We start from the raw sequence: 25,602 nt of genomic DNA, 5'->3' as shown, positions 1-25,602 counted from the left end.
CTCCTTGCGAAAGGACACCTTCAGGTTTTCAAGGGCGCCTCTCTCTTTTCCCACTCTACATACCTATCTACACGGTCATTACTACCTCATAGTAGAATCATTTGTGCTCTGTTTTTCAAACTAGACGTGGTGCCCCTGAGATCGGGAACTTTAAAGATTAGTCTCAGCGGCCAGTTTCTCAAAATATATAGGCCATTAGGAGATGCTCAAGAAAATATCTGAAGAATGAGTGAATAAATGAATGAGTGGCTATGTCTGGTAGGTACGATTATCTTATTATTCAGCACAGTCTCTATGAGAGCATATGCCTCAGGCCTCTGGCTTCTTCCAGAGTCGGATCCCAGACCTCAATAACAGGTGCATTCAGTGTTTCTCAAAATTGAGTAAGGTACAGATCTCCATATAAGGAACCACTCTCATACTATTTTTTAAAAATATTATGATGCTGTAATATACACCAAACTGAAGTTCAGTGTAAACGTTTTAGGCTCACAGGTCTTACACAGTTACCACACCAAACAAAAAATGCAAACAAAATACAAAATCAATCAAATTCAAATTCAAATAACGTGTAAAGTGATCTTTTGTTGAAACAAAGGGTTGGCGCATTCTCATTAGAAGAATACTAAAGATGTGGGTAGTTTGGTAACTCACTGGACTGAGACGATTTGGAGCTTCATGTACTATTGTCTGAATTATTATAATTAGTTGTTCTGAGTACATTTACTTTTCCTATTCAAAAATATCCATTTAACTTGCCCCTTTACAAAAGTAAAATAAATAAATGTAATAAAGCACCCAAAAATCAGCACTGAAAAAAAAAAACATATTATGTATATACTGCTACTCTTTTATCTATTGAATTGCATGTTGATACGTCCAAACAATGAATGTTAGTGACTCACCCGCTTTCAATGGAAACATTGTGGTAACCATGGCAACAAGTGTTCCTGGGAGTTTGGCCTGTGTGTAGTACCACATGCCATAGCATAACCAAAATTTCCTAAGCCATTTTCTCCATTTATTTTTTTAATGTTTTTATTATATTATGTTAGTCACCATACAGTACATCCCCGGTTTCCGATGTAAGGCTCGATGATTCATTAGTTGTGTATAACACCCAGTGCACCATGCAATACGTGCCCTCCTTACTACCCATCACTGGTCTCATTTTCTCCATTTAAACAACTGTGATGTCCTTATTTGTAGAATGCCATTATTCCATTTGTCTTTAGTAAAAGTGGCATAAAGAACACAAAAGTATCAAAACCAAGGGGGAGTATTTGAAGTGGTTCATATAGATAATTAGAAATATGCTGTTATTTTTTTTATTTTGTTGTCATCAAATAGAAAATTCCAAATCTAAAAATTCTCAGGTAATTCCTGTCTCCTAGGGGTTGGCAAGCTTTTTTCTGCGAAGGGTCAAATAGTAAATACGTTAGGCTTTGAAGTCATTATCTCCAAGCAACTGCCCAGCTCTGCTGTTACAGTACAAGCAGCCTTAGTCAATGCACAAATAAATGGGCATGGCTGTTTTTACAATAAAACTTCATTTACAAAGACGGGTGGCAGCGAACTTTGACCTGTGGGCTGTAGTTTGCCAACCCCTGCTAACCCCCAGGAATTTACCCATAAACCTCCAAAGTCCCACAGATTACAGTCTGAGAGACTCAGCCATGTGTTGTTCTTTTTGTCCTGTCACTGCAATATTATCAATATTATCTTCGAGGGGGCTTAAAATAGAGGAAGGATATTAAATAAACAAAGGATAGAAAGGAGAAAGAAGGAGATTTGATTATCTTAATGCCTAAGATATTTTGGTGCTGAGAATTCTGGAGTAAAAAGGCAGATATGGTCCCTGCCATTAGGGAGCTCACGGAGTAGTAGTGGAAATAGCTTTTAATCAAATGATCAAAGAAATAAAGGAAAAACTGCAAGTTTAGAAAGGCAGGGGTCTATGATTCTAAGAGTATACGTTGAGCTTTCTTCAGTTATTCTTCGCCAGATGTACGAGAAAGAGCAGGCATTTGGTGGTTTTTACTCTTTTGAAGGGAGAGAAAAGAATTTTAAGAAAGGGAGAAAGTGAGAAAATCACCTACAGTTGCTGTGAAAGGGTCATATAGGAGGAACAAAGTGCTTTTAAGGAACTTAAATAACACCAGTATTTGTGAAGACAGAGACAGGCAGACAGAGAGTGGGAGGAAAGGAGAGACATTAGAGCATACTGTGGGATGAGGCTGGCAGAGTAGCATAGCAAGAGCCTAAATTATGCAAGGGTTTGTAGGTCATTAAGAAGTTTTTTTCTTTATTTTAAGAGCAGATGGGGATTCAGGTGATTGACCTGGTCAAATGTTCACTCTGACAAGAGACTACAAAGGAGTACATTGAGGAGTCATGAGGTCAAATGTTAAACGTGCTGAGTAGGGAAGCAAGGGTTTAAGGTGGATTTTTAATTAAGCTTGTGGAGTTGAACTGGGTTTTGGGGGTCGTGATGTCTTTTGGAAGACTTTTAGGAGAAATTCGACAGAACTGGGAGTGAGATTGGATTCAGTATTTCAAAAATAAATAATTATGAATAAGCAAAAAGCATATGAGTCCTAATACACCCTGGTGTGAGGCTGTGGCAGAAACGGCTAGTTCCCTCTACGATGCCCATTGTCTCCTGTTGCTTACTAACAGAATCCCAATTTTAACGTGGGTGGCAACATGTTAAGATAAAAAATAGCCCTGATATCTCGGCCTCACTTGCAGATGGGAGAGAGGTGGAGACATTAAATAACACTCAGGTAAATGAAATGGAAATAGAAACCCCTGGGTGTAGTTTCTGGAAAAGATTGACTCAGCCATCATGTGCCCATTTGCCCTCTGACTTTCTCTTTCTTTCTGCCTGGAGGGTGTTTAAAGCGGACAGATCTCTAGCAGTTTCTTTAAATTATAAAACCAACAGTGATGTCTTAAGGATGTCACTTAAGACAGTGAGCTAGAAAGACCCTAAATCCTTCCTAAAATGAGGAAGCTAGCATACCAGCCCTGCACATGAGAAAGCTTCTTTATGTGAGAGGAAAATAAATTCCACCCTGTTAAAAATATCATCATTTGAGGTTTCTGTAACGTGAAGCTGAACCAATCTCTAAACTCATACAGATGATGTTCGTTAAGAACACAAATCCATTGTTTCCAACAGAGACTGAGGGAGTAAGCTGGGAGAGAGCCAATAATCTGGATCTTCCAAGGTGCTCTGGGTGATTCTGATACAGGTGCTGCTGGTGATTGAAGTCTGGCATTTGGCAACCACTGCCCTGTAGGATGTTTCCTCTACCCTCCCCCCACCTGTTTCACCAAACACGAACATAAATACAAATGCCCTAATTTTCTCCACACATTTTCAGTAGTATCAAAACTTCATTAAGAAAACTACATTCAAACCATATGATCCAGTAATTCCATTACTGGATATTTACCCAAAGAAAAGGGAAACACGAATTTGAAAAGATATGTGCACCTCTATATTCATAGCTGCGTTATATACAATTGCCAAACTACAGAAGCAGCCCGAGTGTCCGCCGATGATGGGTGGATAGAGAAGATGTGAGAGATCTATAGATATAGATGGATCTAGATACAGTGGAATATTACTCAGCCACAAAAAAGAATAAAAAAATCTTGCTATTTGCAACAACGTGGATGGGTCTAGAGGGTATAATGTTAAGCGAAATAAACCGGTCAAAGAAAGACCAATACAATATGATGTCATTCACATTTGGAATTTCCAAAACAAAAAAAGTGAAGGCAGAAAAAATAGACAAACAAAAAAACTAGACTTAACTATGGAGAACAAACTGATGGTCATCAGAAGGGAGGTAGGTGGGGGGATGGGTGAAATAGGCCAAGGGGATTAAGAGTGCACTTATTGTGATGAGCACCGAGAAATGTATAGAATTGTTGAATCGCTGTATTGCACACCTGAAACTAATATAACACTGTATGTTTATTAACTTGAATTATACTTGAAAACTATATTCAACATTTATTTATCCTACTAGATACAAGACATAAAGGAAAACCGTGATGTATTTGATAATAGAAGTACCCACTTTTTAAAAACAAAATTTCAGGGCCTGGTAGTGGAGAACATGCATCTCTCACACGGATGGGGAAAAATTATGACTTTCTCATAAGTTCTCATTTGATTCATGGAGAGATTGAAGCTTGGAAATCATAAGACTAGTAAATACAGAATGAGATTTGGAGCTTTGTTTCTATGGGTACACAAGTTTCCACTCCTCAGCTTTAAAATGAAAAATTTGGCTGAAAGAGTTCTAAGATCATTTTAATTCTTTTTCATATACAGGAACTGGAGGGAAGCAAAAATCATCTCACGCATCTCAAGGAGCCATCTGGGTCACCAGGGGCTTGCACGTATGAGACCTTCTAATACCCAGAAGTCCTTTCCCTTTCCACACGTGTCCAGTGCTTAGCCTTTTCCCTGATAAAATTAGAGCTTGAAGGGTCTTTTGGGCTCATCAGTCCAAACCTTCATTACCGGTGAGGAAATGGAAGGCTGCTTCGCTGATGCTGTGCCCAAAGCCGTAGGGCCGGGACTGGCAGAGCTGAACCTGGCATTGCAGTTTCTTGTTCTAACCTTCATACCCTTTGCCCTGGTACAAGGTGCTTCCAAAGAAGCCATGAATTTGAGAGGGTCCATCTTTCATCTTGCCCTCTCTTTGTAGACTCTCCTTCCTGGGAAGTCATAACCACGAGTGCTACCCACCGTGGGGCTTCACTGTGGCAGCTCGGGCAAGGTTTGTGTGGAGGCTGCAGCTGCCTGGCGAACAGTGTGTTCCGTGGCACAGATGTAAGTTGCGGTGTCTGCGGTCTGGGAAGCCATGATGGACAAAGAACTGCTTTTGATGGAGTTGTTCAGTGTGACTCGTAGCCTTCCGCTGTGTTTCTCTCTTTAATTTGAACGTATTAAAATCAGCTGGACAAAGCCTCGAACTGAGTCTTGTCTATACCACTGTAAGCTGCTTATAGAAGTTTTGTAACTGCAGTTCATGGTGGCATTTTCGCCCTCCTGGACAGTCAGGACCTGATAATACTGTTCCTGCTGGCTGTTCACCCCTAGGCAAAGACAGAAGGCCAGACACCGGAAGTCGGTCATTGTATTTTCCCTCTTTAGAATTTACATTTCCTTCCATAACTTTCTGGTGTATTTCAACTTAACAAGAAGAGTTTGCCCAACTCAGTCTTGTGGGCACTGAACTTAGGTCGCCCTGTTCCCATAAATTTGGTCACCCTGTCTCTATTACCAAGAACCCCAACTCACTGGCCAGTTGAAGCCATAGTATCTGCAAAGACGCTTCCACAAGTTTCTCCATTCTTCTTCCTTGTTGGAATCACAGAAGACTCAGCTCTGGGGCCTGAAATGCAGCCAGGATACTCAGTCGAAAGCGTTGGCTCTCTCCGTGGGCTGTATTTATCTGTTCCCTCTGCACACCAGAGTCTCACCTGGCCAATCGGAGGCAAACCCATCCCTTTGCTTTCAGTACAAACTGATTTCAAACCTACTGAGTCTGAGGACAGACACTGCCATCTCGTGGTAGCAACATCATCTTGCCGATAGAATGTGCTCTGGAAAGGTGAAGGGAGTGATTCGGAAACAATTACAAAGCAGTGATGCCCACCTTCCCACCCTGTCCTCATTGTCTTCCCTCTGTGCATGTGGCCCGATCCTAATCTCTTATCATAAGGACACCAGTCATACTGGAGGAGAGCAGACCCTAATAATCCCATTTTAACTTAATTACCTCTTTAATAACCCTACTCCAAATACAGTCGCGTTTTGAGGTATTGGGAATTAGGAACATACGAATTTGGGTGGGGAGAAAATTCATCTCATAACAATGAGTATCTGATATTTCTGTTTCTATGGCAGGAGGTGGTAGGGTACAAGAAGTGAACCAGCTTTTCAGTGAGGCCAGGGAGGTCAAATTTAGATCTACCCATTCAGTAGCTGTTTATATCATTTGTGTCTGTATTCTCTTGACTATGAAATGTGGATGATGAGTGATAATAATATTGCTTTTTTAGAGTTTTAGAAATGATTGATGAGATAATAAAATGCAATTTAGAGCAGAGCCTGACACTTACCAATGACTCAAAAATTATTGTTGTTACGAGAAAATAGCTTCTGATGGTGAGTAGTCAAAAGGAATGGCAAACATTCCCTAGAGTATTTTCTAAATGGTTTCAAAAACTGACTTTAAGATATTTTGTGTGTAAAATAGAGAGATGGGGAAGTGGGGAGGGAAGAAACATAAGGAAGGAAGGAAAGAAAGGAAGAAGGGGAGAGGTTGTTGGCTGGAGATTGGAGACTGCTAGGAGGTACTTCTAGAAGAAGGTTTGTGTTGGGTGACTACCACAGCAAACCTGGATGTTTGTCACTATGAGACAAAGCTTTCTGAGGCAGGAACTGATGTTATTTAAGGAGTTTACATTTTAATCTGTCTTCTCTCTGCTATATACTTTTGACAAATTTGTGAGGAGATTTTTGACTAGTGGTTAGAAGATGACCCCTGGTTCTAAGCAATTAAGGGACTTGTTCACCACCTTATAAGAATTGAGTTCCCTTACTATTTGTATCTATTTGGCTGTATACACAAAAAGTGTAATGAGAAGCAGAAAAAGGAAACAGAGGGGCCCCTGGGTGGCTCAGTTGGTTAAATGTCTGTCTTTGGCTCAGCTCATGACCCCAGGGTCCTGGGATCAAACCCCACATTGGGCTCCCCACTCAGGGGGGGAGTCTGATTCTCCCTCCCCCATTGGCCCCTCCTCACCCCGCTCATGATCTTGCTCTCAAATAAATAAATAATATCTTTTTAAAAAAATAAAAGGAAACAGAGACATTGCTGACCTCTGAGAACTGGGAAGTGAGCTAGCTGGGCTGAAAGGGAAACTTTTCATTGTAAATGTTGATGGACTACCAGAGCAATAAATGAAAAAGTAGGATCATTAGGACTCAGATCCTTCGAGAATGAAGTTTGGGGTCACTTCACAAGGCAAACAACCCAAATCCAGCAAGGTCATGGCTTCGGGCAGGGAAACAGAAAATGCATAGCAACAGGAGTGAGCTGTGGCCCCTCAGCCCATGACCAAATTTGGACTCCAAGAGTGTAGTAGCTTTCTCTATCTTCTCTTTGTTCTTTATCCATGTGTGTTCTGTATATGCTGTCATTTTCTTCTTTCTCCCTCCTTCTTACCATCATATACACATTTTCAACGATTGACTTTGTGATTTAGTCTGTATATAACAGCATATTCAATGGAATTTCCTTTGAATTTTTAGAAATGATTAATAGAGCAAGAGATGTATAGTGACTGTTGGGACTATAGGTCTCATTTTGGGGAAAGGGTAAGAACTTCTCTTGTTCAAAGGACAGCTTTAGCTTGCTAGATGATAACATAGAGTCATTTCATTGCTGTAGAGAAGTTCAAATGTGTGTGCAGAGGTGCATATGAAAGATAAGTAACCACAGGGATAAAGTGTGCCAGTTACTGATTTATTGCCTTTCTTTCTTATTGCCAAATCCACACTTCAGTGCCCCATTTGTGATATTGGACCCATTCCATGGGAACATCTCTCCTTCACCAGCTGGCATGATATCAAGCTATGCCAATAAGAGGAATGTGGAAGGGCACTGCAGGAGGGAGAAGCTTCTCTTCCTGGTTCTGGTACATCTTCACATTTCTTGCTCCTGCAGTTCTTGGCCAGCCTGTGGGGCACGCAGTGGCATTCACCTGCAGCAAGGCTCAGTGACAGCCACACATCAGCTTCTTGGCAAGATTCACGAGTGCCCCGAGCGAGTTCAGCAGCACTCCTTTGCTAGCTTCCTATAAACTTTGTTGGAAGCCAGGTAGGTGTTTTTCTGCTTGCCAGCCTTTTTCTCTGGCACCTCAGGGCACTTCTCCACCACTCCGCAGGCCACAGCCACACACTTCCCAGCGAGATCCGAATCCTTGGAGGGTGTGGTATTACAATATGTCACTTACTTGGGAACTCTGGCTTAGTCCTAGGATAAGAGCTTCTCCCTGCATATGCTATTTCTATGTTCTTTAGAGTTCTTTTTATTCATTAGTAGCTAATTCTCTATTATCAATTAGTAATCATTTGTATTAAACTTTCCTTGTTCAGATTACTTTGGTGTTCTGCTTTGTTTTTTCTCCTGATTGAGTTAGTAGGCATCCATAAAGTGCATGGCAGGGAAGACATCGTGCGGAGGGGCCAGCGATCACATGCCGTGAAGCAGTATAGTAGTTTTAAGGAGCCGTGCTTAGGAATATGGTGATGAACACATGTGGGGTGGGGTGGGGTGGGGTGGCAGAGGAGTGGGAGAGGTGAGACCCAACCACTGGAGAGCTGCCCTGGGCCAAGAAAAAAATGGTTTTTATGCTGTGCTATATAGTTTATTTCAAAAGCATTTTTTCTAGGTACTACTGGAGAGAATACATGCACTTATATCTTTAAAACTAATTAAACAGAGTAGGTAACGAGAATTTCCTTGGATAAATTTTTGAGATGAATCTATAGCTAACTGACAACCAATGATATCATACCTAAGAGGTAAGCTCAATGTCAGGCTCCAGAGAAAAAATGCCCTTCCGTGGCCATATAGAAAACCTAAGAAGAGGGGCACCAGGGTGGCTCAGTTGATTAAGCATCAGACTCTTGGTTTCGGCTCAGGTTATGATCTCATGGGTTGTGTGATCGAGCCCCACGTTGGGCTCCATACTCAGCATGGAGTCTGTTTGGTATTCTCTGTCTCTCCCTCTGTTCCTCTCCCCGCTCACTTGCACTCTCTTTTCCTTTCTCTAAAATAAATAAATAAATATTAAAAAAGAAAAAAAAGAACTTATGAAGAAATGCTTTCCGTAACTCCTAAAGGGTTTGTGCTCTGCTTCCCTTCTGAAACCAGTTACTGTGTCCCTCAGAGCACAGTAATACGTGGCTGAGTCTTCCTCTTGAGCTGATTGTTTCTTCAGATGGAAAGATGTCTCATCCCTGTTAAGGTTGGCTGTGAAACCTTTGATACTTTCTCCTGAGATGTGTCTCAGGAGTAACTGGAGGCTTCGTCTGGGGTACTGGACATACCCGAAGAACACAGGACTCCCAGAATATGAGCAGTTGCACTTGACTTGCACAGAGTCCCCTTCAAAGACAGAGATGTGGTCCTCAGGCTGGGTCACTGTCTGAGCTCCCGTTCCTCCTGTAACACCAACTGAGCATCAGGAAGAATCTTGCAGGCTGAGGAGAATATTCCTTTCAACTAATCTAAATCAGAAGACCACAGAAAGAGAGTAAAAGGGGACTATACTCACTGAGTGTGACTATCGTCAGGAACACTGAGAGGAGGAGGGTGGCCTTCATGGCAGAGCGGCAGAGAAACAGGAGGCTCTTTTCTGCAAACAGTTCAGCCACACGCACACTGACAGAGCGGGAAGTGAGCTAACTGGTGTGTAAAGCAAAAGCTCTTCCTCAAAGAGCTGGTGGGTTTCTGGCTTTCTGTGAAGTTCAATTTGTGTAACATCTTCCTCTAGAGGCAAAATCAGATACTGCAGATAATCTTGCTCTTCAAGGAAGCCTTGACATTCTCAGAACGAAGAGGGATTTTCCTCGCAGTTAATAAGACAAAGTGTAATACTATACTAATTGAAAAAGCATGCTACTATAAAGGTCCAGATAGAGAGATCCATGGAATGGAATAGAAAGTTCAAACATACAAATTACTCATGGAAAATTAGTTATAACAAAAATGGGGGAAAGAGAAGTTAAAATAATTAAATGTGACTTCATAAATGGAGTTACTTAGAGATCGACAAACAAATGTGGAAATCTGCCTTAGTATCTGTTACAAAATAAATTCTAAGTGAAATAATATTTAAAATTTTAAAATAAAATAAAAGATAAGCTATTCTTTAAATAAATTGAGGATGGTCATAGTTTGTTTGAGCATGTCAGTCAGAAAGCATAACAGAAAATATTGATAGATCACATTTCATAGAAATGTAAACTTCTGTATGGGTATGCTAGTGAAATGTTTAAATGTTACCAGATCAAGTGATTTTTCCATCCATCATCACTGATTCTGACCTTCCCTACACCAGGCAGTGGTCTTTTAGAATTTAAGTTCTACATGTTTTTTAAAAAACAGGCCAACAAAGAAACAACCATTTGGCTTAGAAAGAAAGCAATTCTAGATAGATGATAGATTGAAAACGCCCCTGATTCCCTGTGCTTCGCCAAGGAGCCTCTGGTAATCAGCCAGTGATGTCAAGAGAGCTCAAGTGAGGAATCCTATGGGGAGTCACGTATCAATCTGGGGTCAGGTATCAGGGAACTCAAGGATGAAGAGCACAAAACTACAGATCATTGAGAGAGCTTGGCCTGCAGAGATTACTGGACCTCTAAGAAGGAAACCATTCTCTTGAGAAAGCCTTTTCTCTAGCCCCCAAATAGCCAAAAAGGAAGTAACAAGTAGGCTGAGTCTGTCCTTAATGAAGAGAAGGACAAGGATATCAGAGAGCAAGAAGGTTACCTTCTAGTTTTTCAGCAGGGTACTGACATCTGCTCTATCAGTGCCCTGCCAGCTGCTACCCTGCTGACCAGGGGCACAGAAGCATCTAGGCTCTTCATTCTCACAGGATCGCCTCCACATAGACGGCCACCAGTAATCAGACATGTCAGGAGGGAAGTAAAGAAAGGGAAAAAGAAACCTCAGAGAGAAATAAAGGCATCATCTGGGTCAAGTACAGCCTGAAAAAATGATCAGGGTCAGTGACTCAATTGCCTTAGCCAAAAATCAGGACACGTAGTCTGAAAAGTGATTGAGAATTCACTTATAAGAAATCTGTGTCAAAGAAAAAATACATCATTGAATGCATTGTTAATTTATTCAATCCCCTTAGAGGAGTAAATATAATTAAATGAAATTAGGAGAATTCTGTAAACCTCAGACTTATGGTCACCATGAACAAATACAATGTCTCCAACAAGACTTTGGCTTATGGAAAGAAATAGAATGTGTATATGATGGTCACCCTGACCTCATTTCTATCTCCATTCTTCTCTTGCCCAACTGTTTCTCTGTATACCTTGCAGGCACACCTGGCTGATTCTGTTCTGTGACTATGAAGAATAGGCCACATTTTGAAACTCAAGTAACTATGTTCTATTTCTTTCTCCCCAATTTCTCTTCTCTTCACTCTCTTTTCTCTTCTCTCTCTACATATACTCATTATTTTTCTCCCATTTCATCTTCTCCTCTCCTTTTTTCCATTTTTCTAATCTCAGAAGAGATATAATAGAAGGTAGAAATCATTGGAATAATTTTGAAGTGAGGGTAAAGGCTCATATTTTAGCGTTTTTAGTCATAAACACCAAAACAGTAAATATGTAATGTAGATATTTTCTCCTGGAGCTTCCAGCTTTCCCTTTGTCTAGATGATGCTCAGGCCTGCTTGGAGTCTGCATTCACATCAGCAGACCGTCCTCACAGATGAATATATGGCGCTCTCTCTGTTCTGACCCGGGTATGAGGAGACCAGATGCTCTCCGAACTGCTCCTAGCCCTCATTCAAATTTTCGCTCACGTTCAACTATCTCAGAACTGGAGGGATAAAGTTGTTCATTTAGAGTAACCTTGAGTGCCCCCTACTGGTCAAAAACCAGGCTGGAGTTTTTTGTTTTTTTTTTTTGTTGTTTTGTTTTTGTTTTTTTTTAAGTAAACTGATTTCTTCCTCAAAATGCCATTCAATGAAGGTTACTATCTTAAAATATTTTGTCAAATTGCACCTTCAGGCTTGTATGTAATTGCTCCAATCTATTTAAAAATAAGTCCACAGCAATTTATTGAAGGTCTTCTATAAACTAGGTCTTGTGCTAGGTCTTAAGAGATCAAAAACTGAACGAAACATTATCACTACTCATAAAACACTATGGTATAGCAGGAAAGACAAACATATAAGTGTGTGTGTATTCATATCCCAAATAGCATCCCAGAAAAGTACAACATGAACTCAGAAATAAGGAGACATTTCTTAGAGGACAGTTAGACAAAGATTTAATAAGAACGTGATCATTTTGTCCTTTCCCCAGAAAAGATAAAAAGGAATGTTATCAAGAAATTAAGTAGAGATATGATCTTGGGAGTGGAATAGAGATGTTTCCCAGATGAAAATAGAAGAGGGGGAGTTAAGGGTTCCCGGCTGGTTTGGTTGGTAGAGCACGCAACTCTTGATCTCTGGGTTGTAACTTTAAGCTCCATGTTGGGTGTGGAGATTACTTAAAAATAAAATCTTAAAAAAAAACAAAGGAGGAGATGGACAGAGATGTAGAAAGAAGTTGGGGGAACATGAAGTATAATTACTTACTTTACTACTAATTTCAAAATTAATTTCTGTTCTGTGAGGCTTAGTTTTTTTGTGTGTAAACTTTTTATAACGTTTTGGGGGTGATTTTTTTTTAATCACATAAATCACAAACAACAATTTAGAGTCATAATCATATATACAAAATATCTTAAACATGTGAGCTCTTTGATACAGTTGTTTTGGAGGACATAAAAATATTCTCTGGTCTTGGATATCCCTATTAGAATTTGTGTAATCTTTGATACCATGAAGATCGATTTTCCTCTGAGCTTTGTTAATGTGCCTTGAAAGTCTAGAAAACTTTGTTGAGTATGCAGTTTTATATTATATCATGAATGAGTATGACTTGTTACAAAATGCCTAGGAGTTTTTCAGCAGATATTATATTTGATATCTTTTTATGGGTTAGTAACCTCAAATTTTTAATTTGGAAATCACTGGGATAGCTATTTCAAAAAACAATTACCACTGGGTGGCTTTTAGATTCTCAATATTGCTTTAAGAATCATGTAAAATAGGTTCACTGGTTTTGTGTTACACGAGACTGGAAATCTAGATATCGTGACGTCTATTTTACTTTAAAACATGGGAGAGTCACACGGTTGGATATTACGTATGTGCTAGAAGTTAAGCTTCAAATCTAGGTTGAGCCTCTATATTGCGCTGATTAAGAATCTATGTTGTTCGTGTTGCCTTCGTTGAAAACGTACGTGGCACAGCTTGTCAGCTAACATTATAACCACGTTCTTCAGTTTTCCACATGTAGCTCAACACCTGAGGCCATGCTAATAACCTTCATGAATGCTAGAAATGATTTTTTTAAGTAAAAATGCTCTTGCCTTTTTTGCTTCAGAACTCTGACACTTAATGATATACTCAGCGTGGGAGTGGGGTGGGGACTTGGTGGGGTGCGTCTGTCTTGGAGAAATTCATCAGAAGACCTCGATCTGGAGCAAAGTCTGTCGGAATGTAGCACAGCATGGCTATTGAGGCAACTACTCAGGAGGTGAGCGTTCCCCAGAGCCCAGCCTGTCCTGCCCTATTTGCCTTCACTGAAGAAGAGAGCTTGGAAAACTCTCCTGAGTTTTCGAGTCACAAAAAGTCCCAGTGTCTCAGGAGGTTTGTGTTCAGCTCCCCCTGCAGTCCCAGACACTGTGTCACTCGCAGCACAGAAGGACTTGGCCGTGTTGCTCCCACGGGCTGAGGGTTTCCTCAGGTGGAAGGAGGTTTCAGTCTTCCTAAATTCAGCCTTGAAACCTCTGATGCCTTGAACCAGAGTGTCTCCTGAAAAGTACCAGAGGAGAAGCTGGAGGCCTTGGCTGGGGTACTGCACGTACCAGTAGAGATAAGGAGTTCCGCTATAGGAATAATTGCACCTCAGCTCCAGAGGGGATCCTTCAGAAACAGTGACGTGGGCATCAGGCTGGGTCACCGACTGGGCTCCGGTTCCTCCTGAAACATCAATGCTGAGTCAGTGAGACCAGGACACACTTACCTATGAAGAGATGGTGTCTTTATTCTGCATCCAATTAGAACACAGTCACTTTTGTGTTGGGAGGAAAGGAAAGGAAAAAATGGTACTTACTCGGGGCAAAAATCACTTCAAGCACTGAGATGAGCAGCAGGAGCATGGCTGAGCAGGGGACACACTGTGGGCTCCGGAGCACGTGGGACAGTGGCCAAGGTCACTGAGCCTTCAGAGCTATAGGAAGAGTGGGGACGTTGGGCCGGACAAGCCCCTTGCTTTGACGAGTCTCGAAGATGGTTAGAAGGAGTCTTCCTCTTCTGGCCTCCTCTTGTCACAGCTTCCTCTCTGCACAGATGCCAAACAGCTGCAGGGAGGAGGGGCTGAGTGTCTGGCGACGACCTGCAACCAGAACAAACGTCTCATTTGTGCAACATCACCGTCTGTCTCCAGAGGCAGGACCAAGGATCTAAGAGAGCTAGCGGTCTTCTGCTCTCATGTCAGACGTGTGCTCGTCAGAACGTCACCAGAAAGTGTTTCTTCCTCCCTGAATCTGTGATGACATCACCTTCTGCAGGACATGGTATTAATCCTAAAATAAGGGAGAAATGGGAGCTTTGTAAAAATAGAAGAGCAATTTACTTCCCTGAGAAATGAGTCAGTATTCTAGACTTTGGAGTACCATTGAGAGGCTCTATATTACCTTTTAAAGCCGTTCATCAGGCAGAATGACTAAGATCAATTGCCTCAGCAGAGCTGAGCTTCATATGGCCTCATGCTGCTGGATGATACTTCAAATCAGCCTGGGACATGTGACACTATCTAACCAGTGCAAACTTACTAAGGCAGTAATTTTCTTTGTCAGGCAGAAAGTGTGAAGAAGATTCCTTGGTTTCAGGTGAACACATTTGATGCATGTTTGGGCTATGAGAGAATAACTTGGGCACTCCGTGTTTAAGTGGAGAAAGCGAGAGTCCTGTTACAATTGCTGATGGTCAGAACAGACTGATATATTTTGCCAGATTATGGGGACCTCACAGTAGAAAGAACATTGACAGAGGGACATTTGCAGAAAAGTGAGCAGAATTATAAATGTGAGGAAAATAAGACGTATAAATAAGTGATTCTAGAAGGAATTCAGGAGAGAGAGAAAAACGAGAATCTGTATGAACTCAGTAAAGCTGGACGGAGGGCAGCCAGCAGAACGGAAATGAGAGGAACTTCCGGGGGTGGGTGTAGAAGCCATGGCAGTAGATGATCAGGGACACTCAGTGCAGCGAAGCAACACAGTCCACACGGCAGGCACAGGGCCTCTCGACCTGGGGAAGTCTGCTCTAGGTTCTAACAGTAAGATGAAAATAGTAAGACTTCCATCCTCGACTTATGTTGAGACCCTTGAAACCTTAAAACTGAAATCACTAAAGAGAGAAATCTCAGGTGAAATGAGAATCTGGTCAACAGGAGTCCTTTTCAGAAGGACAGAACAACTCACTCCTTTCTGAATCCTCTGTTGACTTGCACCAGCCTGAAATCAGTTCTCCCTCGGGCTTCTGATTTACTTCTTGCCTATAGATTTCTTTCACACATGGGACTAAATCAAATGGCCAGTTTGGAATTTTAAATGTACCGGGATGTGTTTATGATTCAAAATATCTGACTAAGCGTATGTACTCTCCTCCTTTCTCCCCCAAACTGTCACTGAAATAAAATTTAGAAGCATAAACAGGATGAACTTAAATCCATAATGGGAAAATAGTAAAAAGATAAAAGATATCAACAATCCCATAAGAAGGAAAGTAGATATGAGCACAGTGATGAGTGAGATGGAGAGGGGAAAAGCATAGCCCAGAATGAAACATGAGAAGATGTCAGTAGAATGTGAGTGAAAGAAATTGACCTCTTAGGACCCTGAAGAGGTTCTGGGTTGAGAAATAGTCTGATGGAGGGTAGGAGGGACAGACACAGGGGACAAATTGAAGGTCAATATGTGGATTAGCTATGCTGGTCTCTCTCTGTATGCTCCAGCCGGCTACTGTACTTCTATGTGAGAAGCATAGGGTGTATAGAATCTCATTTAATCCTGAAATCAGTCCTGAAATATACATGGTAGAAATATATATAACATGGGCTGGGGAAGCCCATGAAGCGTCCGACTCTTGATTTCAGCTCAGGTCATGATTGCAGGGTCATGAGATGGAGCCCCAGGCCGGGCTTCCAGCTCAGTATGGAGTCTGCTTGCAATTCTCTCTCCTTCTTCTTCTTCTCCTCCCCCGACTTGCACACACTCTCTAAATAAATAAATAAAATCTTTTAAAAAGAGAGAAATATATATATTATGGGCCTAAGATCAAATGGCCCATTGGTAACATGAAAGATATTCAAGCTGGCACCACAGACCAAATTCTTCTCAGTGCACCATGACACCAGAAGACACACAACACATAGAACTAGAATTCACGTGTCTTGATTCCAGCACAACGTCCTGCTCTTTCTCACTGCCTTTCAAATCTTTCTTCCATGGTTTGGAAATATTTGTGAATAGTCTTTAGTCCACAAACTGAGAATTTGAAGCAAGTTCCCGACTGGGTTGCATCCTTCTAGACAGTGACTATGGGAACAAAATGGAACAGATATCTTAACTCCCCATTTCCAGGTTTTCCCACCCTTTGGACTACATAAACGATGTCCTAACAGCCCACATCTTCGGGTTTACAATAAATGTGGCTTTTACATTTTCCCCCTGTAATTGTAACATCTATCACAAGGCCTTATTTCTATCAAGCCACAAACCTTTTTCCTGGACTTGGACATAAGTTGTAGGGCAATTCCCAAGTACCAAGGACTCAGGGAAGGGGGGCTTTTGTATAATCTTTGGTGTTATCAACTTCCCTCACCAACATTTTCTAAGACATCTTCAATACCATATGGTTTTGATAATTGATCCACTCAGGTCTTTAATCACCAAAACAAATCTCCTCAGTGTCTGAAATTCTTTTAGGTACTTACTTAGAGGTCCTTCTCAGGAAATGTGAAGTCATTCTGAGCTCCCATGTTCTGCCTGGGGTATAAGGCATTCTAGGGCTATGGCTAATGCTCTTAATTCACATGTGCGTCTAGACAGCAAGCTGAAATTTTCTACCCTGCAGCCTAGGCTCTATATCAGGCATTGCTGGGGCCCCAAAGGGTTTGGGTACAGTCAGCAGGTGTCAGGGGAGCACTGTGTACTCACTGCACAGAGGTAGGTGGCTGAGTCGCTGGACTGGGAGTCGCTGATGAGCAGGGAGACATATTGTTTTGCTGCATTGACCTGAGCCAAAAATCTTCCTTCCTTTTTGTCACCTTTGGAGTACAGGTACACCAGCAGCTCGGGGCCCTTCCCAGAGTACTGTCTGTACCACACGAAGTGCTGGGAAGCACTGTCAATATAATTGCAGTTGAGAGAGGCAGTGGCTCCCTCCAGAACGCTCAGAGATCCAAGACTCTGCTCCCTTCTGTTGACTCTTCATCCCTATGCAAAAAGATAGCAGTCAGTCAAAGGATATTCGTTGGTTAGTGGATGCTTACTCTCCAGAATTAAATGAATTTTCACAGGCCTCCTACCCTGACCCTCCCTTAGTGGGGGAAAAACGTTCATGCTTCTACCCACAGCCCCAGAATAGGTGATAACTCCAAATATCGTACTTTCTATTCCCAGAGAGATGCCCCAAACTCACATGTTAACTGAAGCCACAGGATCACTAGTAAAACTCTTGACTTCATCGTTCTTTCCTCCTCTGGTGCACTGAGGATTCAGATTTTAAGCCCTAAAAAAATGAGTCTAGCTCAGACATTTCAAATTCTTCTGCTTTAGGAATCATAGAATCTATTCTACCAACTAGGAAAAAAGAGATCTTTTCACCACCCCTGCTACACCAAGCCCCTCCTCTCGTCTCCTTTTCCCTCTCTCTCCCTCTCCCTCCCTCCCTCCCTCCCTCTCTCTCTCTCTCTCTCTCTCACACACACACACACACACACACACACACACACACACACACACCAGAGCTTTCCTCACTCTCTGAGAAAATACTGCCATCTTGTGGACTCATGATAGAGAGCAAAGAAATGTTCAAAATGCAGACCCTCATCGTATGAACTGACAGCAGGAAAAATCCGCACTTCAGTAAAATTAAAAATTTAAGAAGCAGATCGTCCAAGTCAACGTGTGTGGGGAGAGGGAGATGTGAACGTGTTTTACGTGAAATGGCAACGCTTGTCTGAGCAAAAGCGGTTATAGAAAACAGCCACTTTCCTGCACTGAAAAAGCAGTCATAGAGTATTCTATCTTAGAAGCCCAGGGAGATTCTTGCGATTCGAGGAGCATTTCCTATTGTGTAGCTCTTCTCCACATCAGGCCAGACACTTCCTATCTCATTCCCTCACCTCCAATTTTTAAAGAAATTTATTCTAACTCAAAAGAATCCTTTCAAGACAGGTGGCCTAAAATCTGACCAAATAAACACGTTTCCAGCTCAACACTCGGGCAATTTTTTTTAGAAAGGCCAAGGACTGGAGGAATTTGGGATTCTTCATACCATTTTGCACCAAAATAGTGCTTACTAGAGCTATTACTATTATTATTGTTATTATTATTATTATTACTACTACTACTATTACTATAGAGATGGACTTGACTTCAATGTCTAGGCTATAGAGAAAACCTAGTGTACCAGTTCGTGTGTCTAATTCTTATTTCCTTTTCTTGCATAAAGCGCCCGTATTTAGGGATTCAACTCCAAAATTACAGATCTGGTCTTGCACCCTCTACATCTCCATCCTACCCTAGCCAGCAAACCAGATTTGTCAGAGGGCAATCTATGCCAGAAGCTTCTCTGGTGCTACAGAGAAGCACAGACAACAGCTGTCCTTCCTGTTCCACAACCGACCTCGTGTCCTCGCAGAAGCTGGTGGCTACGGACCAGCAGTGGCTCAGCTCTCTTCTGGTCGGGACCCATGTAATCAGGATCTGGACAAGAGGGGATGGTCAGGCCCTTCCCATTCCCACTGAAAACTGTGTCAGAAACAGCATGAGGGAAAAGATGCTAATATTGGAATCCCTTTCTCTGAGAGGACATTCCATTTGACAGAAACCATACAGCCATTGCTCAGTAAAGGTAAAAACCGAAGGAGATGCAACGGCCACAGAAGATGGCAAGCACCACGGTCTTAGGGAACTTATGAACACCAAATATAAAGCCTTAAAAATAGAACGTGGACCTGAAGAACAGTCTTTGTATGAGGCACCCCACCCTTTTTTAAGATTCGTCACAAAAATGAATATAAATGGCTAATTGACCTAATACTGTGAGGGATACAAAGCCTTATCCATGCTAGCAAGATGACAGAATGCACAGAGCATCACCACGGTCCTGCCTGCAGAAGCTTCTGTGCCTAATGCTGTCTAAAGAACATATGGAACTCCTTCAGATGATGGAAGGACGATGCTGAGGCAATCAATCAAAAAGAAACTCCACAGTCCCCTCTCTCATTCGATTTAGGTAGTCTTCGTTTTCCACACCAGTGCGTTTCTGAGACATGTCTTGTGAACCTCGAAGTACTGCAGGACAGGCTCCCATTCTAAGGGAACTCATCTCATATTACAAATGCTAGTGATTTTGTGTCCGTTTGAGCTCACGTATTTCTAACATGCTTCAGGTCCACGTTTTGGGTGCTGATGACATGGCAGTGCCATACATTGTATCTCCTCCTTCTTTTTCCTCTACAAGTTAAAAATCAAATGCTTAAACAACACGGTAATGTTAACGAGCACACAATGGGTAAAGATGTGTGTGTTTCCATGTATATAAAAATCTCCAATTATTTGGTGTTGGAGAAAGAGCAACAACCCAGGCACCCAGGAAAGGAAAACCTTAGACTCTGAGAGGCAGGGAAGGGTAAGGGATGAATGGTGTCTCTGTGTGCCAGACCTAGCACTGCGGCCTAGCAAAACAACCCTATGGTCTGCCGGGGCCAAGCAACAGCTGTGGTTGGCAATTTGACCTCCTCTCGTTTGTCATCCTCTTCCACATTCTTTTTTTTTCTTCTAAGATTTTACTTATTTATTTGACAGAGAGAGAGAGAGACAGCCTGTGAGAGAGGGAACACAAGCAGGGAGGAGGGGTAGAGAGAGAAGCAGGTTTCCCGCTGAGCAGGGAGCCCAATGCGGGGCTTGATCCCAGGACTCTGGGATCATGACCTGAGGCGAAGGCAGATGCTTAACAACTGAGCCACCCAGGCGCCCCTCTCTTCCACATTATACCAAAACAGAAAAACTGATATGAATATGGCCTGGCCTGAACTATTCTTCTGTGCTTGACACCATCAATGGAAGCTTCCCAATATGGATTCCCATCACCGTATGTGTAGACAAACATAATCAGCACAGCCTTTTTTCAGTCTGACTGGGACCAACATATATGCTTCTGATGTCCAGACAGTCTTGAGTTAGGCCTCCTGACTTGTTATAGAGGTTGCAAATACTCAGGAATGAGGCTCAGACAGCTTAACCAAAGTGATGTAACGCTGACTGTAATCAAGCCTAACAATAAATCCCAAACTGATTAACTTGTGTCCCTTTGGGTTATATGTTTATGTCTGGGGAGAAAAGGGCCAGAGAACATCATTCTGTTGGAATGTGGTTGTTTCTTGGTCTTTTTTTTTTTCTTTTTTCTGTTTTCTTTTTTTTTTTTTTTTTTTTTTACAATTAAACCAAAGCTCAGTGTGTCAGTCTAAACTATCTCGCATGGATTGTAACGAATATTACCCCATATCCAAGCTTCTGTATCCTGGGACTTATTCACAGTGGACTGAATCTGGGATCCTAGGAGGCATGGATGAGGTTAACACTGCAAGTTGGTGTCATCCTGCTGCTTAGAGGTCTGCTAATAGCAGCTTTAATTAACTTGCTGTTTAAGGTAAATTGAATGGATTTAGTCTTGGTCTCTGTCAGTCAGATTAATCAGGATGACTGATGGAGAGGCATATTCATGAGACATTTCCAGAAACACGCAGTGTAAGACCATGGAGTGGTTATTGTTGAAAGACAATCCACTACGAATCTTTCATACTTCTACATAGCTTGCTGGGTGTGCCAATAATGTAAGGCCGTTTAAAAAACCTGAACCATTTTTTAGGGTTGTGCTTGCAACAAGCAACCTTGAGCAATAAGGTAATGTCTTCCTTGAGACAAAGAGCAAGCTTCCTTACTGCTTGCTAAAAAAGCAAATTCCCCAAGCTCAGTGCTCCTAGACTATGACACAATCCCACTGCATGCATAGCATCCCTGTGCACTCATTATATCACCCTGTGAGAATTAAAAGCAAAGGCAACTGAAGCAAATATGCCAATGTTCTTGCTTTGCAAAGATAAAATGCTTTGTCTCTGACCTAAGAGCCCTGTGTCTTCAACAACAGCAGCAAAGAAACAATAAGCTTATTAGCTTGTGAGAAGGTTAAGATCCAAGTCCTGCCAAACCCCCTCTCTCCCACATTTATAAATACTATAGTAAAGATTTGAATTCCTTTGAGAAAGATATGTTTCCCCAAACTGTTCTAGAATGGACTTTTTTTGAAGGATGTAATGTATAGCCCCATATGGGACTTATTATCATTTCTGATAAAATGCTAGAGTAATTTTCTGATATACTTGAATGAAATAAAATCTCCTTCTGGGAAAATAGTGTTACTCAAATGATTAATAATAATCTGAGGAACCTAATAGCCGTGCACAGATATTCAAAAGTAGATCATTATGAACTAGTCCTCTGACCATACTAATGATCTTTAATCAGACTTTCAAAAAATCTAGTCTCCTATGACATGTCTCTAACAAGGTTAATTATTTGAATTTGTTTCCTGAGGAGCTTTTCTCTTGCAGTAATTTGAAATAAAACTTTGACATGAGCTCATGATTATTTGACTTGAAGTTACTTTTCCACTTTCTAAAGCCTTTTGGATATGTCTTTTTTTTTTTTCTTTTAGGTATTTCACTATGAGGTTGCTAGCCTTCGAGTTGGCCCAGCTCATTCAGATTATACCTGATAAAGTGAGGTCAGTTGAGTGGACACAGGCTGAAACCCTGAGTGGATATAATTATTTGACAGACTGCACTGAGCAAAGAAAGGCCAGGATCTGAGTCTGGAGGATAAGAGCCAGAGAGAACTAAATTGTACCACATACTTAAGCAAAGAGAATATACAGTGTTGAGAATTGCTAGGGTGGGGATGAGAAGAACGAAAAAGGGAGACAGAAAGGAGGGCCAACATTCATTCATTCCTCCATTCCTTCATTCATTCATTTGCTAGAATGATAGAGCAGTAAATTCCCTGAGTTTCCTTTAACCTCATATAACTGAGTACTGTGGGTCAGTCACTATTCTGTGCACTAAGGACAAAGCCATGAACAAAATAAATAATACCTCTGGCCTCATAGAGCTTGTATTCTGATCGGAGGTATAGGCAATGAACATATCGACACATAAGTCAATAATATAACTTCATGCCGTGATTACTACCATCACGGAAATAACTAGGGTGTTGTGACAGAGAGCTAGGAGGAGATCTGCAGGGCGCTGCCTTAGTCAGAGAGAACAGCAGAAGTCAGAAGGCTTTTTCCACAGTAATGATATTTGAGCTGAAAGCTGAAAGATGAAAATGAGTCAGGTTGTTGAGATTTAGGGGAAGAGTGTCTCGGATGGATGAAAGAGTAAGACCAAATGTGGGAAAGGATATGGCAAGTTCAGAAAACTGAGAGGAGATCAGTGTTGTTGCGGCACAGAGAGACAGGGAAAGAGAGTTAAGAGCTGAGATTGAGGGGTCAGGAGAGATTCAAATTATGTTGAACTTTGTACCTGGAGTTTGTATTTTACTGTAGGGGCAATAGAAAACCATGGAAGCATTTTAGGCAAGTAGAGACAGCTTTTGACTTATGCTTTAAATAACCACTCGGACTACTAGTCAGGCTGCTGCTGCTCAAACTTTAAGTGATAGAATCATCTGGGGATCTCGGTAAAACTCAGACTTAAATTCAGTCCATCTAAGGTGGAGCTGAGATTTGCACAAGTTCCAATACTGCTGGTCCACATTTTGGGTAGCGAAGATGTGGGAAATACACTGCCTTTAGAGAAAAGAAACCAGTTAGAAGGTAGCTTGGGCCAGAAGAGTGTTTTTCAAACTCTGTTTAATATGTCTTATTTTATGAAGGGATATTTATTCTAACTCTGTGTAGTGTACCCCGGTGTCTTCTAATCTTATTTTGTTTATTTTTTAATGACAAAATATATAAACCCACAGGTTAAAAGAAAAGAAAATTAAAACATGGAAAATGTTCACTTAATAAAATGGAAGGGACTTTAAAATAATAATATCCACATCAGGCAAAGTGTTGGAAAATCAGCAGCCTCATGTTCTCCTATTGAAGTCATAGCTCGTTACAAAATTCTTCGGGGAAATCAGACATTTTCAGTGTCATGTCTTTTCCCTTATCCAAGCAATTTCATTTCCATTAAAGCTACCGTTTTAATGATGTTCATAAAAGCATTATCTGTAATACTGGATAGTTGGAAATAATACCAAAAAGTGGTAAATTTAGGGGAAATAAGTGATGGGGATTAATGAATGCACTTGTGATGAGCTCTGGGTGATGTATGGGACTGTTGAATCACCATATCGTACACCTGAAATTAATATAACTCTGTATGTTAACCAAAACGAGAATTATAACTAAATTAAATTAAGTTAAATTTTTAAAAGAGAAAACAAAGTGATTAATTTTAAAAATACATCTATATAATGGAAACCCAGCAGTCACTTAAAATTATGCCCTCAATATATCTATCTATATATATATATATATCTATATAGATATATCTATCTATCTATATATATATCTATATAGATATATCTATCTATCTATCTATATATGTATATATATATATATATATAGATATAGATATAGATATATCTATCTATCTATATATATATGTATATATATATATATCTTTCCTGGCATGGAAATACCTGGATTATAATGTTGAGAGAAAGAAGCATGCTAATAAATACCAGGTACATTGTAAGTCCCTTTCATAGAAAGATATAGCTGTATGTGTGCACTCACAAAAAATTGAAGAATAGTAATAGTCATCATTTCTATATCATGAAATTATGGGACTGTTCTATTTTGGAAGGGGTGTCTATATCTCCTAACTAATCTGAAGTTAACATGTAAATTAAGTAATACAATTTTAAACTTAATTTGAATTTAAAACACATAACTCATTCCTTCAAAGTCTAGATCTTACTTTGCATCTTTAGCGGAAGAAGCAATTGATAATGGGTCAGAACGTCTGGGTTCTACCTCTAGCTTCCATTTTGCTGTAAGTCATGCTTTGAGTCACGCAGTGCCTGCAGATCCTAATTCTTCCATCTGTTAAATAAGGGCCGTGGCTGAATCAGTGCTTCCTAAAGTGTGATTGATACTAGAAGTTGGTTAGGCAATACATTTTTATTTGTTACATATATCACATTGTTTTAATTTGTAATAGAAAAAAAAAAACAACCAGCACATCAAATATAAGGTTTCGCAGATGGTGTCAGTTAAAACAAGCATAATTTCTATGTAGTTATTTTTAAAGACTATTTAATATAAAAGTCAATTTAATATTAAATTATTAAACAATGGTATAAATGGTACATGATATAGAAAGTGTCATGAAGATTATAAACAAATGAATAAAATGCTGCTACTGAGGGTAGCACTTAGTGAAAATTGCTTCAAGGACTGACAGCCTGAGCCACAGAGGGGTCTGCCCTCTTCCAGTGACAGCAGTGGAAGGCACTCTGGGTACACAGGTCCAGGATCAGTACAGTCTGCAGAGAGCAATGAAATTTCAATAGCAACCAAAGGAAACTGAAGTCAATATAAATTCAGATTCATCACTTAAGGGAGATGGTATATTATCCTTCACTTCTGCTTGGAGACAAAAATTATACAGAAAATTGCCTCTATAAATAAGGAAAACAGGTTCGCTCCCACCCACCTGTGACAAGAGGCCCAGCTGTTGGGCTGCGGTATGACTGCAGGAGCTTGGAGAACACTGGGCCACGAAACACAGAAGTAGATGGTCGAATTTCCAGGATGACAGGCTGGAATATGCAAAACTTTATACAACTTCTCTTTTCCAAGCAGTTCTTTAAAATTTTTGTTGTCTGCATGCTCTTTCCAGCTTGATTGAATTAAAGATGCAAATCCTTTCCCAGAATCCTGCTTGAACCAATGGAAGGCGTACAATTAAGAATGGTGTGTGCTCTCTCCTAGATACTCAGGAATGAAGGACTCTGCTCAAATGTATATGGGCTATTCAACTGTGTTTAAACAGAACCACAGACAAAGATTTATTAATGGCTGATTATTTTTTGCAAGAATAGAGTGTCTTTTCACAATCCCCCCAGCTGAACAGGGTAGCTCTAACCACCCTTCTATAACTCTCAGGTTTATGGCCAAGATGACTAGGATCTGCTCTTTTTGTTCATAATCTCCAAAGCCCCCAAACTCAAAACACAGCTGCCAAAGAAAGTAGCAAATGAAGCTCCCAAGGACTTCCGCATTTTCCTATCGTTGGACTCTTGAGGACTCAGCCTGGAGTCTGAGAGCTCTCAGACACTACAAGCCTTATTTATA

The 25,602-nt window shown here is 40.9% G+C and overlaps 2 gene segments (V, D, J or C); both read right to left on the bottom strand.

Moving 5' to 3' along the window:
* Window positions 1-13,465: 13,465 nt before the first annotated feature.
* LOC125282726 (T cell receptor alpha variable 8-3-like) lies at window positions 13,466-14,057 on the bottom strand. The segment is given in 2 exon segments: window positions 13,466-13,878; window positions 14,012-14,057. Coding segments are annotated over 2 exon segments (459 nt in total).
* A 134-nt stretch (window positions 14,058-14,191) lies between these two features.
* On the bottom strand, window positions 14,192-17,650 carry LOC125282727 (T cell receptor alpha variable 12-2-like). The segment is given in 3 exon segments: window positions 14,192-14,293; window positions 17,121-17,399; window positions 17,605-17,650. Coding segments are annotated over 3 exon segments (427 nt in total).
* Window positions 17,651-25,602: the final 7,952 nt, after the last annotated feature.

The sequence above is a fragment of the Ursus arctos genome, unplaced genomic scaffold, assembly GCF_023065955.2.
Source record: "Ursus arctos isolate Adak ecotype North America unplaced genomic scaffold, UrsArc2.0 scaffold_17, whole genome shotgun sequence".
Classification (NCBI taxonomy): Eukaryota; Metazoa; Chordata; class Mammalia; order Carnivora; family Ursidae; genus Ursus; species Ursus arctos.
This window is presented reverse-complemented; position numbering and strand designations above follow the sequence as displayed.